The sequence below is a fragment of the Ovis aries genome, chromosome 3 (assembly GCF_016772045.2).
Source record: "Ovis aries strain OAR_USU_Benz2616 breed Rambouillet chromosome 3, ARS-UI_Ramb_v3.0, whole genome shotgun sequence".
Lineage (NCBI taxonomy): Eukaryota > Metazoa > Chordata > Mammalia > Artiodactyla > Bovidae > Ovis > Ovis aries.
The window spans coordinates 184,311,001-184,328,773 of record NC_056056.1 but is presented as its reverse complement, the minus strand read 5'-3'; the positions used below and the strand labels follow the sequence as shown (position 1 = coordinate 184,328,773).

The following is a 17,773-nucleotide window of genomic DNA, read 5'->3' as shown; positions in this document are numbered from 1 at the left end:
GATCTTTTTACTATTAACACACAAAAATCTCTATTTGCCTACTTCCTAGCTCAATAATATCACAATATTTTAAAATTCTGCACGTGTTTGTGTAACACAATGTAACATTTAACTATTGACTTAACTCATCTTATACAAATGAAATATAAACTCTTTGAGGGCAATGAATGTCATGATTATTTACACACAATGGCATCTATCAAATACCAAGCATAGCACAGGTTCTCACAGTCTGAGCAGAAACTACTAATGAGCTACAGCAGCAATATCACTTGAGCACTTTAAGCTTCTTACACGTTTAATTCATTTCATTACTCACAACAAACAGGAACAGGAACTATTATCCTCTTTTTTTTTTTTTTTTTTCAAAAAAGAAACTGAGGCAGAAAGTTAAGTAACTTGCCTAAACTCTCAGAGCGAGCAAGTGGCAGAGCCGAGATTTGTACTCATTCTGAACACCAGAATATATGCTCTTAACAACTTCATTTAATGCTTCAGACCAGAAGCTAGTAGCCCCATAACTAGCATTTAAGATTCACTTAATAATGACTCATACTTGCATAAAGTTACAAGTTCCTTGAATCTGGGTCATCAGATCCTGCAGTTTTTCTTTCCTCAATACTGGATCCTTTGGAAGGGTAGAGGAAGAACCTACAGGCTGATGCATAGGCTTAGGCACCTACAAGATAAACCCATAATGTGTAAGAGTGAAGTTCAAATTCAACAGCTTGATTCAGGAAACTTAGCTTATCACTGCATCTTAATGTAATCAAAACACATAGCAGTGTTCACTTATAGGTTTATCTCAGGTAAAGAATTTCCACACAAATGCCTCTTCTAAGTAATTTAAACAAAGTCTAAATGTTTCCCCCTTCAGTACAACTTTAATGGGAACTGTTGCTAACCATCATCTTTTTTAAAAGGAAGGCCAATAAAAGCAGAACTTCTGTGATAAAGTTCTTTCATTGTGGACATCGGTTACCTTACGTCCTCCACAAGATGCCACTGCCTATAATATAAAACACCTCAATGACCTTTTTCCAAGGAAAAAAGTTACTATCACATTAATTATATATCCCATTTTTAATATATATCTGATTTCAGAAACGTTAAGGTATAAAAATGTATACACATATATCCTAGAGTTTAGGAAATACACTGTTATATTTTGTTATAAAATAAGCATACTTTGGCGGGGCTACTAATGTTTAGAATGTGGTCCCCCTCCAGCTAAATTTCTTAAGATTGCTGAAACAGACCTCATGTTTATGGTTATTTCTTACAGGTATCAGCAAACCGACCCCTACCAGCTCCTCCTCTCCATCTTCTAATTCACTAAGAAATCACACAGCTAAGCTACATCAACAGCGTCATAAAATAATAGTTAATAGACCCTAAGGAAATATATGAAAGGCTCTTTTAGGAGAAAAGTATGAACTTTGGTGATTTATTTCATGTATCTAGTCTTTTGGCTTTGAACTCTTTTTTGCCCTTAACTGTACTTAGTCATATTAAAGACAGTGGAGACTGCAATACAGATAGAGGCAAATACTGTGTTTATACAGACACACATCCCCGCAGTCACTGAGAGACCCTATAACTTCAATATGATGATGTCTGTGCCATAAGGTACAATAAATGAGTTCTGACATTTACAATTAAACACTCTTGATTTTAAATACTATTCAACAAACAGCAGGGTATCAATATTTCCTATGGTCAAGGCTCAGCACTGTTATACCTACTGGAATTTTTAACTGTGTTTTTTGAGCAACTTTATTGAAGTATTAAATTTGATTTATAAATTTCCCGAAATATTGATAGCTATCATGTTAAAATTACTGTCATATGATATCTGGTTAATGAAATAAGGCTATCAATCTTCTGCAAGGTCAGGATGAAGCTAAAATTACATTACCACTTAAAGAGGAAGAAAGGAAAATAAAAGGAGACAAGTAACTCTAAAATTCTCTTCCCAAAAGGCAGAATTGCAGCAGGCGTAATTTATCAAATGCAATGATCTGAATTCCCTAAACAAAATGTTTTCTTCCCCTCACTTTTTAACTGAAGTATAGTTGATTTATGATATACAATATCATGTTAGTTTCAGGTATACATCACAGTGATTCAGTTTTTTATATATGTATGTGTGTGCATTCTTTTTCAGAGTCTTTTCCTTTATCGGTTATTAAAAACTATTGAGTACAGTTCCCTGTGCAACATAGAAAAATATTCTTCAAACTGTTAAAGGACCAAAGATATATGGTCCTCAATACATCTGGGTTCGATCCCTGGATTAGGAAGATCCCCTGGAGAAGGAAACTGCAATCCACTCCAGCATTCTTGCCATGGAAGAGGAGCCTTAGTGGGCTAGTCCATTGGGTCGCAAGGAGTCGGACACGACTGAGCATCTAACACTTTCACTTCTGGCTAAACTGGCATGGAAGTTCAGGAACATGAGATGGACATGGAGAACACTGGGAGGGTAGTGAGTTCACACTTCTTAGCAAACAAGGTAATAATAAGTCTTCAACAAGTTTGCACTGAAGTAGTGACAAATAACTTCTAATAAAAGACAAGACTAACTAGCACTGTATCTATGGATTATTCATTATAAGCCTTATATTACTGGCATGGGTTATTTATTATTAACAGAATGAGGCTTCATATTTGAACCAAATCTCATACTTCAAAACCTAATTATAGAATGGTAAACACCTACATTTTTCATCTGCAGAAACTTTTTATTTTGAAACAGAAACAGACAACTAATCCAGCTCCCTCCCCAACTACTAATCTTCAGAAACAGGAGATGAAAGATTCCTGTTTCTTCTCCTGTCCATTTGTTCCTTATTCAAAGAGGACAGGCTAATTGAATGATTATAAGTCAGTGAAAGAGAAAGAAGAGAATATAGAAAAATGTAACTTGCATCAGAAAAAGGTCTCCCACCTTTTGATATGCATTTACATATCTCACTTCACATTATAGTCTTCTCTGACTATCATTATTTTAATACCATATCATGTCATTAAAACTTGAGCATTAAAACATTATTTCTAATTGCAGAAATTTCACTTCAGATTAGGCACAAAAGACAGACTAAGTCTGCTTCCAATTTTCTAGGAAAAACAAACTATGCATTAAAGGGTTAAGTGAAATACTTTATATATTAACTTGGGTTTTACTGATTTTTTTCTAATGAGAAATTTTAAATTATCACTATCACAAATCTCTATTTATGCCTACAATGACAGGAACAGACTGATACAAATCAACTCACATCTTTGGGTTCTGTATTAAACTTCCTGGGAAGGAGCTGGTCATTTGGTATGAGGCTTGCTGCAGCTACTCCCCAGGACTTTGGAGAAATCTGTGATTGTGGTGTTAAAGGGTGTTTCTGACTCTCAACGTTGTTTTCCCAGGATTTCGGAGTCTCTGGATGTCGTGCATCCTGTTCTTCACACGTGGGAGAGGCCCATGACTTGGTGATGTCCTGGTCACTCTGCACAGATGGTGTCCAAGACTTTGGCGTTTGCTTCTTTGGCTCCTGTTCTTTCTGCGGCTGAACTGGCCAAGGCTTCAGTGTTTCCTGCTTCTTCTGTTCCTCTTGAATGTATCCTGCTTTGGATTTGGAAGCTTCCTGCTTCCACTGGCCAGGAGCTGGTTTGGTTTTGGAGACATCCTGCTTCTTCTGCTCTTCCTGCAGAGTGGACCTGAGTTTTGGAATCTCTTGTTTCCTCTGTTCTAAGGAAACCGCAGCCTTTGAAACCTCCTGGTGCTTTACAGAAGACTCCCAGGACTTGAAGGTTTCCTGTTTCTTCTCCTGCCCATCTGGTTCAGTAAGCATATCCCAACATTTGGGGAGATTTGGTTTTCTAGCATAATCTGCTTCCCAAGATTGCTCTTCATCTTGTTTACTTGAATAATCTACTTCTGTCATGTAGCGTCTGTTAAGAAACTAAACCAGAGGGAAAATGCATTCAAGTCAGTCTGTAGACCTTGGGGGCAGTACTAAACTCCTATGTCTACTGGTCTGAACCACTGTGCTAACAGGAAATTTCTGTCCTTAACCTACTCGAAGAGAGTCTCCTCCTTTTTAGTCCATTCCTTTCCCCTAAATTAATAGAAAGACAAACTTCAAAAGTAGTGATCTACACGCGGCTCACCTAGACTGGTGGGCAGTGCACACTACAGTGCCACGTCTGCTTGGCTCAGGCTCTCCTATCAAGGTTATTCCGCCTCTGCCACCTTTGGGACCACCTGACTCCCTCAAATGTTAAGGCAGAGGATAGTTCAAATACACAAAGTTATTCTCTTTATACTGAAGCCTTATGTTCCCTGAATTACCAGCCTTTTCTTTATTTCCATTATGTATCAATCATACTGTGATTCTGCTTCTTCCATTATTTTCAGCCTCCATGAATTAAAATGTCACTTCAGAAAGAGAACAAATACCCTCTTCTGTTACCAATATGAGTAAATTCTGGCAAGAGCAAAATCCTACTCATCTTTAAATTCCAGTACAGCAGCCAAAAACAGCAACAGCTAACACTTGTAACTTGTATGCCAGGCCAAAGTGTAAGTAACTTAGAATTTAAGTGAACTCCTTCAAACCTCACAATAAATATGTAAGGCAGGCATTATCATTATCCCCATTTTATGCAGGAAAATAACAGACACAGCTGAGCTAGGTATCTCGCCCAAAGTCACTAAAAAGCTAGTAAGTTGCAAGGCCAGGATTCAAGCTTATGCAGTCTAAATCCAGAGCCTCAGTTTCTAACCACAACACTATTCAAAAGTCTCAAAACCTAAAGTTGACTGAAAAATTGCCTTTTAGTACCTTACCTCTTGTGGTTGTATCTCTGGTTGTGCCAGTTCCATAAGAGACTCTGAGAAAATAAAAGAAATATTAAATAAATACCAGGAAAACTTACGTTTTTAGACTGATTACACTATAATTAAGAAACAAATTTCAGAAGGGTAACAGAAAAAGGATGGTGCAATTAAGTATATTTATGGAAGAAGTAACTCTCACAATTGGGTGTTGGTCAAAAGCATGTGGGCTGAGGCTAGTTGGAGCTAGTTGCTCTCCTTACGCAAGACAGTTTTCTGAATTCAAGCTGCAGTTACAAACTGATTTCTGACTGAAAATAGGACCATCTCCCCTTACCCACAAACACCAGCTTCTTTCAAGATAGACTTATAGCTTTGGTGTCATGGGGTATAAATGAGAAACACTTGAATCTTGCTAGTGGCTAACATAAAGCTGCTTGGACTACCTCCTTAGAAGTAATAATTCTTTCCAGCCTCTACAATCATTAGTAAACATGTTCCTTACTTAAAGTATTTCTTCTCCAAGAAAAGTAGAATTTTGAAAAACATATTTCTTTAACTGATTTTGGCATTTTTTTCCTTTGATCAGTATGTTAACCTTAGATTATTTATATTCTTGGCCTACAGTATTGAACTCTACTATAACTTACATTTAAACAGTTTTAAATGGAATGATCCTAATAGTTTAATGAAAAGATTCATTAAAACGCCTCATTTTAACATAAGTATACTCTCTTATAACAAAGTATAACCTAAAATTTCTTTTTTACCCCCCACCCTGAGGCATTTTATTTGTATGTATTACATCCCTAGAAAAAGAATCCAAGGATTTTCCCTCCTGTATGTTTTTGTCTTGTTTCTTCATGGTCCATGAAGCCAGCTGAGGTTGTCAGTACAATGAAACCAAACTGACGGGATGGGAGCAGGTTATTCTGCCATTTTTCTAGATCTTTGAGTTGCACATCAAATCTGGGGCTGATCACTCCACACGTATTTAGCCTGCCTGTGAGGTTCACAACAATTTTCCCAGCCCCATGATCATCAATGATTTCAAATTCGCCAACGTAACCATGCTTCATCATCACTGTTAGAAACCTGATGACAACTTTGGAGCACGGCCTGATAAGGACCTGACGTCTGCCTCTCTTTTCGGCATTGTTGATACTCTTGAGACCATCAGCCAGGGCATTCATGCACACCATTCTGGTGGCACGGAAAGATGGCAGAAAGAGCTAAAATTTCTATTGAGATTCACTGCCAATCATGGTAGTAAAGCCTAGAGATGTTTCCTAAACCTAGGCTTATCCTGGGACTAGTAAAGATTTCTATGCATGCAGAAAATAAAATTAAAACAAAGCAATCATTTTACAATGATTTGATTCATTTGGTTAAGTGTTAAAAATGCAACCACTATAAAGAATTTCAGAGATCACAACAAACCTGACTCTTTAACAGATTCAGTCTTCAATAATTGTTTTTTCTTCTCCGATTTTATTAGCATTTCTTCCTCCAATGATACCTCTTTTTCCTTGGCATTTTTTGGAACTGGGATACTTTCAAAATATCCTGAGTTCAGCAATTTAGAGAGTAGATCTTTCATGTGTTTGTCTAACAAAAAGTGACTAAGAGTTAGTTATCACATAGCTGAATAGTTCACGGAAAATTATTTGAAATAGAAATCTTATAATTTTATCCTAGTTGTATGTCATTATAACATTCTACACTGGGGATACTTAAAGAACTGGTCATACTATAAAAAGGAAATATGCAGTCCATCATTACCTCATACTGAATGAATATAAATTTTAAAAGTCAGAATCCCAAAGTTTTAGCAAGTCACAAGTTTCTCCGGACCTCCATTTCCACCATTTGGAAAATGACTAAAAATCAGAGATTCCAATTGAAGATTCTAGTATGTCATAAAAAGCACATATTTATTCCCTGAGCTGGGAGAAAATAGAATTTTCCCATCCACCCCCACGACATCACAATAAGCAATTACTCTACGTTCCCCAAGTAACTACGGCTTTGGAGAAGTAAAATAACACAATTCCTCAAACATAATCTTTAGAAAAACCTATCTCGGACAATCTCTAAAGAATGTTTACAGTACAAAATTCCATGATTAAGATTTTACTCTTGAATTATGCTGTATTTCACTCCTACCACATCACCATTTGATAATCAAGAAAAACCTTAAAATAACGTTAAAGATCATAAACAGATCTAAAGTCTACTTCACTTTTGATAGCCACTAAAAATATAATTCCCAAATAAAGCAGAGTTCTCAAACTTGATTGGGGTCTACTATTCTTTTCAGAGGAATACTATGACACAGATTACCTTTCTTTTAAAATCAACTTTGAGGTAAAATTTACAAGAAACAAAATTCACATTTTAAGTGTACAGTTTTAGCAGGTATGTAAATCATGTTACTTCTACCATAACCACAATATAGACTGTTTTAATCAACTCAAAAAGTTCCCTCATTTCCCTTTTATAAACAATCTCTTCCCCCTACTCCCTAACAACCACTGACCTGCTATCATTCACGTTATGTCTTTTCTAGAATTTCATTAAGTGAAATCATACATTACGCACTCGTTTTTTATCTGGCTTCTTTCATTTAGCATGATTTATTTTGAGATTCACATAAGCTACTACAGTATCAATAATTCACTCCTTTTTTACTGCTGAAATGATTTCACTGTATGGATGTATCACATTTTGTTTATTAATTATCAGCTGATATACATCTGGACTGGGTTCAATTTGGGACTGTTCTGAATAAGCTGGTATGAACATTCATGTACAAGTACTTAAATGAACGTACGTTTTCAATTCTCTTGGGTACTAGAAGTGTAACTGCTTGGTGATATAGTAAGTAAACACAATTTTATTTAAAAAACTGACAAACTAGTTTCCAAAGTGTTTGTATCACTTTGAATTCTAACCAAGCAATAAATATCTGTGATTTAAATTTGAAAGGACTTAAGAAATTGAGATGGTTATTCATACTCAAATATTTTTAAAAAGGAAGTAACCAAAATGTTTACCAGCTTCCAGTGAGTTTTCATTATCCTAAACTAGTACACAAAATTATGTACTTCATGTCCAGACATTTGTACTTGGTCGTCTGGTCAAAGCCTACTTACAAAGCCAAAAGGACTCTCTCTCTCCAGATCAATTCCAGATCAGTAGACAACGATGTTTCCAAAGACTATGGAGCCAAACCATTCCTATTTTCTTAAGCAGGTCTGGTAAATAAGCTTTGATATTAACAATGTGTGGATTTAGGTTTCCTAAACAGAATGGGTACTACCACGCACAACAGAGAACTGAACCCCAAAATGGTCAAGCACTAGTCTATATAGCTCTGTTCCCAAATCATAGTGAATTGCCACCTCAAAACTCACCATAGGTTCTATTTTAGTGAGTACAATTAAACAAGAGCTGCTTCTAACAGAACAAAACAAAGCTATCATTCTGCCAATGAATCTAGTATTGTCAGACACATAAATTCTAATGGACTGACACACTTTTGGCTCTTGATATCATACTAAACTCCTAGACATAAAGTTTAGTATTTACTGCATAAGTCCAGAGTAGAGAAAACTCACATGTTGTTCCTACCACTGCTTTCTCACTACCTTCCAAAAGGTCCCAAAAGTACAAGGATGACTGCTCCATCTGGTCTTCAACACTGACAAGGAAAAGCAGCAGTAGAAAAAGTGGTTTTAGAGGCACATGGAGCAGAACAATTTATACAATATCAACAATTAAGACATTCAATGCTCATTTTGTGTTTTTTTACTCTCTGGAAATAAAAAATTGAAATTTTATAAAAGATGACTAAATGCCCATTTATGGACTTCATATATAAGCATTTTTCCTTAAAACAACTAAAATAAAGATTTTACCAAATACAGCCATTAAGGAATAGACTCAAAAATTGAGTTTAAAGCAATCAATATGGTATCATTCATTACCAAGTATACATTCTAGATAAAAGAACAGTGGATTGGAAATATTAAGAGCTACATCAGACTTTAAAGAGAGCGGCTCATTTTTCAAATTAGGTTTCATTTACATTTCAAATATTAAAGAAAGCTTTATTCCCTGGATCTACCAAAGTGAAGCATTAGAAGGAAGCAACCAAATAGATGATGATGGTGGAGTAGATTATCAGGTAGGAATAAGTAAATAAATAAATATATGGCTATATATAGGTAATTAAAGAGTTTTATAAGGTTTTTTCCTAAACTGATAGGGTAATTTCTAATAACAGTTGAAACTAACTCTGCTTTTGCATGGCTAACAAACACAGCTTTGAAACGACCTGAATCTAACAAATCAAAAGCAAAGAGCTCTGCTCAATAGCTGATTTACTCCATATTCCATTTAAGCAAAAACAGCAAATAGATAGCTGTAGAAGAAAAAAACTGAGATGCCTCAATTTGCTGTTTTTTTATTTTAAATTATCAAATTTATTCCTCAGTATTTGCTGCTGCTGCTAAGTCGCTTCAGTCGTGTCCGACTCTGTGCAACCCCATAGACGGCAGCCCACCAGGCTCCCCTGTCCCTGGGATTCTCCAGGCAAGAATACTGGAGTGGGTTGCCATATCCTTCTCCAATGCATGAAAGTGAAAAGTGAAAGGGAAGTTGCTCAGTCATGTCCGACCCTCAGCGACCCCATGGATTGCAGCCTTCCAGGCTCCTTCGTCCATGGGATTTTCCAGGCAAGAGTACTGGAGTGGGGTGCCACTGCCTCAGTATTTATTCACAGCAAAAGAAGAACACTAAATAATTCTAACTTTGACAGCTGAGTGATATGGATCAAGTTAAATTTCATTTACCTCCATTTAGGTACAGTAGTAAGGATGCAAAGACTCTCAGTCATACAACAGTCTGACATAATTACAAAAAAATGTTTAAGAGTATATATAATTAGTATTATGGTTAATACCGGTATAAGGCTAAACTATCAGACATTTTAAAGATCAGTGTTACAATGAAGAAGCAGGTTAATGATACCATTCAAATTCACTTTCCTACTAGACAGTCTATCAACCTTTCGAGAGCCTGGACAGCCAATGCTTCCAATGCTGACTATATACGCTGAAAAGCTAAAGTGTCATGTGTCTTGTTTTAGGAAAACATTTTTATTAACTTACCTCAGACTTTCATTTCTTTCAGGACAGGTCAGTTTTGAAAATTTAATGAGGTAGTCAAGTTCTTTTAAAGGCAAATACACTGCACCATTCAAGCCCCCTTTGAAGTCTTTCTGGACGTGTTCCTGCATCAAGTTCTGTAATACATACTGAACTTGAAGTATAGTGCGAAGCTTTTTCTTCTCAGCCTCAAGTTTTAGCATGTGCTCCCTTCTCTGGGCTTTCTTCTGCGCTTTAAGTAGCTGTTAAGACAAATGTTAATTAAAGCGAGCAACTCTCCACAATCCATATTAGCAATCTAGTCTGTGCTGTGTGTGCTGCTCAGTCGCTTCAGTCATGTCCAGCCCTTTGCAACCCACGGACTGTGGCCCACCAGGCTCCTCAGTCCACGGGATTTTCCCAGGAAGAAGACTAGAGCGGGTTGCCATTTCCTACTCCAGCGAATCTTCCTAACCCAGGGATTGAACCCCCATCTGCTGCATCTCCTGCATTGGCAGGTGGATTCTTTACCACTGTGCTACCTGGAAAGCCTTCCATTAGTCTACAAAAGTCTAATCCCAAAGAATTGAGACTGGATAATAAATCTCTAACACTGACTGTGAAACTGACAAGATCATCAGGTACTAAGCTAGTTTGTCTCAGTGCAATAGAGCTGCTGCTGCTAAGTTACTTCAGTCGTGTCCGACTCTGTGTGACCCCATAGATGGCAGCCCACCAGGCTCCCCCATCCCTGGGATTCTCCAGGCAAGAACACTGTAGTGGGTTGCCATTTCCTTCTCCAGTGCATGAAAGTGAAAAGTGAACGGGAAGTCACTCAGTCGTGTCCGACTCTTAGCGAGAGCTGAGGAAGTCCAAATATGTGACTCCCAACTCCAGGCTGAATCCAGTACCTCTATTATCATCATGAGAAGCAAAATATCTATCATTAATGTCCATATAATCCCAAGGTTTTACTTTTCCATATCATGTATACCAAGCCTTTTTAGGCTAAGTATTTTAAGAAAATGCTTCAGTTTAATTTTGGGGTTGTTTTTTGATCTCATTTTCTAGGGGAAGTATATTTAAACTAAAGTGGCTAATTTTCAACCAACCAAAAATGACTGGCTAAAACATGAAGAATTGAAAACCAAACAGAAATAAAATGTCTTGCAAATGCCAGAAAAACAGCCACAGCACATAGGGATTTTTTAAGCAAAATTGAGAGATATTTTCAAATGTTGTCAGTCTGGATAGAGCTGTATCTTCCAATATTTAGTTGACAAAATACATATGGAAAATTAGCAGAATGTAAGTTTTCCCTCAAATGAATATGTGTGTATGTATAGCCTGAGTAGCTTAGAGTCTACTCGAAAGCTCACAACTATAATACTTTAAAGTCTGACATAATATGTGGGTCCCAAAAGTGACTGCTCATTTATAAAACACCAATAATAAAAAGTACCATCTATTTCCTCTGAGAAACCTAAACGGTTTTTTCTCCCCAAAATTGTTTTTCTGTCTGTAATGTTTCCATCATACTGGATATTCTCCAAGGTATGAAAATTAAGGGAACAGAAAAAAAATTTTTTGGATTTTTCCTATAAATGAATTAAAGTACTCTGATTCAGCATCAATATTCAAAACTCTACAAAAAAAGATGTTCATAAATCCTAATCAACTAAGATGGTGGTAAAAAAAAAAAACCCTCATGAAAAAAATTCATTATGGCATTATTAATTCCTTTCCACAGGGTATGAACGCCAACTATGATTTGTACTACTACCAGGGATAAGAGACAATGGGTGAAGATAAAATGTTGACAGTGAGAAACAGACTGGTTGCGGGTTATGTGAACAAGGGAATTTTCTCCAGCCTTTGCAAAGGCTCAGCAAAGCTTTTTCCAAGACCTCAATATGGACCTCAATAGCACTTATCAAACTCAGTTTCTGCTTTAGAAAGGGGAAAGACAAAAGAGGTGGTAATTCTAGCTCCCCAAGACAGCAGGATTCCCTTGGACACAAACTCATGGTGGTATAAGAAAACACAAAGGTGCTGAGGACACTTTGGGACTGTATCACATGATTACCTCACATCTCTCTTTAGCCATCTCCCATGGTTGGATTAGGTGTTCTTATCGCTCAGGTCACACTGAACCTCCCCTATCAAAGTATCTATTGCATTAAATGTTTATCTTTCTCTTGAACTGCATCCCCCTTAGGCTTCAGCTCCATGATGACAGGGACTCTATCTCTGTCGTTCACCAGTATATCATTAGGACCCAACATAGACTCTGACATGTGACAGGACCTCAAATATTTATTGATTTAATCAAGTAAGAAATACGTTTTCTTCCAGATCTCCTAGGAAGAAAAGCTGTGACAAATCTAGACAGCGTATTAAAAAAGAGCAGAGACAGAACTTTGCCAACAAAGGTCCATATAGTCAAGGGTATGGTTTTTCCAGTAGTCATGTACAGATGTGGGAGAAGGAAATGGCAACCCACTTCAGTACTCTTGCCTGGAGAATCCCCATGGACAGAGGAGCCTGGGAGGCTACAGTCCACGAGGTCGCAAGAGTCAGACACAACTTAGTGAGTAAACTACCACCACGTACAGATGTGAGAGCTGGACCATAAAGAAGGCTGAGCATCAAAGAACTGATGCTTTCGAACTATGGTGCTGGAGAAGACTCTTGAGATTCCCTTGGACAGCAAGATCAAACTAGTCAATCCTAAAGAAAATCAACCCTGAATACTCATTGGAAGGACTGATGATGAAGCTGAAGTTCCAATACTTTGGCCATCTAATGTGAAGAGCTGACTCCCTGGAAAAGACCCTGGTGCTGGGAAAGACTGAGGACAAGAGAAAGGGATGACAGAGAATGAGACGGTTGGATGGCATCAACTCAATGGACATAAGTTTGAGCAAATTCTGGGAGATAGTGAAGTACAGGTGAGCCTGGCATGCTGTAGTCCATAGGGTCACAAACAGTCAGAATGACTTAGTAGCTGAATGACAACCAGGTTATAATCAGATATCAGGCAAACCACTAACAGCAGCCTATTTCTCCTTATTTATGTGGAAACTAGTAAGTCAGGTTACTTATCTTCTTTCAGTTGCTGCTGCTGCTGCTAAGTCACATCAGTCGTGTCCGACTCTGTGCAACCCCATAGACGGCAGCCCACCAGGCTCCCCCGTCCCTGGGATTCTCCAGGCAAGAACACTGGAGTGGGTTGCCATTTCCTTCTCCAATGCATGAAAGTGAAAAGTGAAAGTGAAGTCGCTCAGTCATGTCCGACTCTTCACGATCCCATGGACTGCAGCCTACCAGGCTCCTCTGTCTATGGGATTTTCCAGGCAAGAGTACTGGAGTGGGTTGCCATTGCTTTCTCCGTTCTTTCAGTTGAGGAACGGTTAAAAAGAAATGAAGTAGATTATTACCAACCAATAGTACCAAACCATAAAATTTATTTTCTGAACCATGACTCTGAATGATACATCCCTATCAAAGGACAAAGCTCATATCAAAAAAACAAAGAGATGTGGACTGAATAGGAAGGCTCCCAACTCTAATTTGAAGGGAAAGAAGAAAATGTTACACAAACTACAAACAGGCTATCTCATAGCAGAGGTCTAACAAAAGAAAACCTTCATTAAAAAAAAAAAAAATTCCCCAATAGGCTGAAAGATGAAAATAAAACAGTGAAACTCCATAGTGCCTGGCACATGGATGATGTTTAAAACAAGATTTAAATCTAAAAAGAACACCGTACACTGAAAAAAAACACCTGGGTAGAAAATTAAAATTTGATAGGGTTAACTCTGAGAAAAGAGTTAAGAGAAATTATTAAGTATTATAGAAATATACTTCAAACCTCCAACCAGCAGGTAAACATAAAGATCTTTCTTTTAGCACAATGGACCAAAACTAAATCAACTCAACATATTGGGAGAGGGGTAAATCAATCACATGTATCAGAAAAAAAAGACTTAAAAACACTTAAAAACTTTTAATTCCTCTAGTACTGAAAATAGCCTACAGGAATTAAAAGTTTTTAAAATAATAAAATAGTCTAGAGGAACTTCCCTGGGAGCCGAGTGGTTAAGATTCCACCCTTCCAATGCAGGGGGCATGGGTTTCATCCCTGATTAGGGAAGTAAGATCCCACATGCCACGTGGTATAGCCAAAAAAATAAATATAATAAAATAGCCTAGAAATACTTAACAGATGTGGAGCCAACAAAAAGTATTAAAATTAAGTAATGAAAAGTGAATGTGAGTTAAAGTGCCCTATGGATAACAAAGCTAATATCATCTTCAGTTCGGTCACTCAGTCATGTTCGACTCTTTGCGACCCCATGGACTGCAGCACACCAGACTTCACTGTCCTTCATCAACTCCCAGGGTTCAATCAAACTCATGTCTATCAAGTCAGTGATGCCATCCAGCCATCTCATCCTCTGTCATCCCCTTCTCCTCTTGCCCCCAATCCCTCCCAGCATCAGAGTCTTTTCCAATGAGTCAACTCTTCACATGAAGTGGCCAAAGTATTGGAGTTTCAGCTTTAGCATCAGTCCTTCCAAAGAACACCCAGGGCTGATCTCCTTCAGAATGGACTGGTTGGATCTCCTTGCAGTCCAAGGGACTCTCAAGAATCTTCTCCAACACCACAGTTCAAAAGCATCAATTCTTTGGTGCTCAGCTTTCTTCACAGTCCAACTCTCACATCCATACACGACCACTGGAAAAACCATAGCCTTAACTAGATGGACCTTTGTTGGCAAAGTAACGTCTCTGTTTTTTAATATGCTATCTAGGTTGGTCGTAACTTTTCTTCCAAGGAGTAAGCATCTTTTAATTTCATGGCTGCAGTCAGCATCTTCAGTGATTTTGGAGCCCAAAAACATAAAGTTTAACACTGTTTCCACTGTTTCCCCATCTATTTCCCATGAAGTGATGGGACCGGATGCCATGATCTTCGTTTTCTGAATGTTGAGCTCTAAGGCAACTTTTTCGCTTTCCTCTTTCACTTTCATCAAGAGGCTTTTTAGTTCCTCTTCACTTTCTGCCATAAAGGTGGTGTGATCTGCATAACTTAGGTTATTGAGATTTCTCCTGGCAATCTTGATTCCAGCTTCTGCTTCTTCCAGCCCAGTGTTTCTCATGATGTACTCTGCATAGAAGTTAAATAAGCAGGGTGACAATATACAGCCTTGATGTACTCCTTTTCCTATTTGGAACCAGTCTGTTTTTCCATGTCCAGTTCTAACTGTTGCTTCCTGATCTGCATGTAGATTTCTCAAGAGGCAGATCAGGTGGTCTGGTATGCCCATCTCTTTCAGAATTTTCCACAGTTTATTGTGATCCACACAGTCCAAGGCTTTGGCATAGTCAATAAAGCAGAAATAGATGTTTTTCTGGAACTCTCTTGCTTTTTCAATGATCCAGTGGATGTTGGCAATTTGATCTCTGGTTCCTCTACCTTTTCTAAAACCAGCTTGAACATCTGGAAGTTCACGGTTCACGTATTGCTGAAGCTTGGCTTGGAGAATTTTGAGCATTACTTTACTAGCGTGTGAGATGAGTGCAACTGTGCTGTAGTTTGAGCATTCTTTGGCATTGCCTTTCTTTGGGATTGGAATGAAAACTGACATTTTCCAGTCCTGTGGCCACTGCTGAGTTTTCCATATTTCCTGGCATATTGAGTATAGCACTTTGACAGCATCATCTTTCAGGATTTGAAATAGCTCAACAGGAATTCCATCACCTCCACTAGCTTTGTTCCTAGTGATGCTTTCTAAGGCCCACTTGACTTCACATTCCAGGATATCTGGCTCTAGGTGAGTGATCACACCATTGTGATTATCTGGGTCATGAAGATCTTCTTTGTACAGTTCTTCTGTGTATTCTTGCCACCTCTTCTTAATATCTTCTGCTTCTGTTAGGTCCATACCATTTCTGTCCTTTATAGAGGCCATCTTTGCAAATATCATCTTAGACTTGCATTAAGAGAAGTGTTCAGAAACAGAAGGAAGTATCTCTATACTAGGCTATTTTAGATTTCACACTACCTTTTAAAAGTCAGACATCCAGAAGAGAGCAACTCAGAATTATATAATACAAAGATTAAGATGGTAGATGTCGTCAACTTCAGAATATTTTGTGGTATTTTGTTTTTGATCCCAGAGGAATGGAGAAGCGAATTTTAATTCACTGTACAAGAAAGTATCCAAAAAGTAGAAAAGCCTATCAGACATTCTCCCTACCCCAGAATGAATTCACCAAAATATTTCCTCAGTTGTTAGAACAGGATCTCTAAAGGTCCATCTTTCTAAAACTAAGACTCTAAAACAATGAAGAATACCTATTAATGAAAGCTTAAGACTTCATATTAATTACTGGTTAAATTTATAGGAGAAAAAAACTTGAATTGCCAATATATCAGTGAGACCACACTTAACTCTATTTAAATTATGAACCATAAATTTTCCTAGTAATTACTGTCATGCTGTCAATAAGGATCTACCAATTTTATGTTTCATCATATGTCAAATAATGCTAAACACACAAGCCAATATTTTATAAATTTTCAAGCCCACATTGTAAAATACTTTATAAACGAATCTGTCAAAAAGTTTTCCTTCCACTTCTCAGTGATTTCTATAATTCCATAGTGAAATAATATACATTTGACAATGAATACTTTATTCACAATGTCTCATATTCAGATAACATTTGTATTGAGTTCTTCAGTAGCTATCCTCCACCCCACCTGCCAGAATAAAAAATCAGCAGGAATTAGATGAACAATAACCAAGCACCATTATCAGACACTAACATTTTCTTCAAGATCAGTAATTAAGCTGGTTTTAAGAAAAGCAAAAAAAAAAAAAAAAATATATATATATATATATATATATATACTCACATCTTGGCTCAGTCCAGAAAAGGTTTTCTGAAGCTCCTTGGCAAATTCTAAGTTATGTAGCACTTCTTCATATTTCTCAACTGCTTCCTACCAAACCAAATAAGAAAACATCAATTCTGTGAATTTCCAAGTACAATAAGTCAAAATAAGTGCTCCTTGATAACAGTAGAAGAGATTTAACACTTTAGGAACTAGCCATTTACTACACATGGGCTTCCCAGGTGGCACAGTAGTAAAGAATCTGCCTGCCAATGCAGGAGACACAAGAGATGCAGGTTTAATCCCTGGATCAGGAAGATTCCCTGGAGAAGGAAATGGCAACCCACTCCAGTATTCTTGCCTGGAAAGTTCCATGGACAGAGGAGCCAGGCAGGCTTCAGCCCATGAGGCTGCAAAGAGTCAGACACGACTAAGTACACATTTACTATACATACTCAAAAAAGTGAGGAGAAAGTATTTAGTAGAAGTTACATAAATTCAAAAATTCAACTTTTATGCTAGAAATCTGAACCATAATAATAATAATGAAGTTGACTATCCATAAAAGTCTAAGGTCAAAGAGGCCTGAGGGTTTCAAGAACACTGAACCTACAGGATTCCTCTGTCAGTATTCATTCACTACACAAATATATTACCCAAGTAGCACAGTGAGAGTCACAGATGAAGCAACCTCAAGAAATGTACACTATGGTAGGAAAAACTTGTAAATAATTACCTAGAACAACAAAGTAAGCATTATAACAGAAATATTGCAAATTTGGAGGGTATGCCATGTGGCTTGCCAGATCTCAGTTCCCTGACCAGGGACTGAACCTGGGTCCCTGGCAGTGAAAGCAGAGTCACAAACACTGGACCACTAGG

The 17,773-nt window shown here is 37.5% G+C and overlaps 2 protein-coding genes across 21 annotated transcripts in view; both read right to left on the bottom strand.

Moving 5' to 3' along the window:
- Positions 1-17,773, bottom strand: part of CAPRIN2 (caprin family member 2) — a 41,977-nt gene that overhangs the window by 17,116 nt on the left and 7,088 nt on the right. For 14 of the 20 annotated variants that reach the window (XM_012175086.5, XM_012175077.4, XM_042247310.1 and 11 more), the window contains exons 4-10: positions 16,913-16,999; positions 10,009-10,247; positions 8,455-8,537; positions 6,275-6,442; positions 4,847-4,890; positions 3,282-3,959; positions 557-679 (exon numbers count right to left, since the gene is read on the bottom strand). In XM_012175086.5, coding sequence (XP_012030476.1) covers positions 557-679; positions 3,282-3,959; positions 4,847-4,890; positions 6,275-6,442; positions 8,455-8,537; positions 10,009-10,247; positions 16,913-16,999 — 1,422 coding nt within the window. The remainder of the gene's footprint in view (positions 1-556; positions 680-3,281; positions 3,960-4,846; positions 4,891-6,274; positions 6,443-8,454; positions 8,538-10,008; positions 10,248-16,912; positions 17,000-17,773) is intronic. The other 6 variants (XM_042247303.1, XM_042247304.1, XM_042247305.1 and 3 more) reach the window with 1 other exon arrangement.
- Positions 5,613-6,067, bottom strand: LOC101107776 (small ribosomal subunit protein uS8-like). The gene has a single exon (XM_042247315.1). The coding sequence runs from the start codon at positions 6,034-6,036 to the stop codon at positions 5,644-5,646; it is 393 nt and encodes a 130-aa protein (XP_042103249.1). The 5' UTR covers positions 6,037-6,067; the 3' UTR covers positions 5,613-5,643.

Excerpts from the sequence above, each read along its gene's own strand:
- LOC101107776 (XM_042247315.1), bottom strand. The coding sequence starts at position 6,036 with ATGGTGTGCATGAATGCCCTGGCTGATGGTCTCAAGAGTATCAACAAT.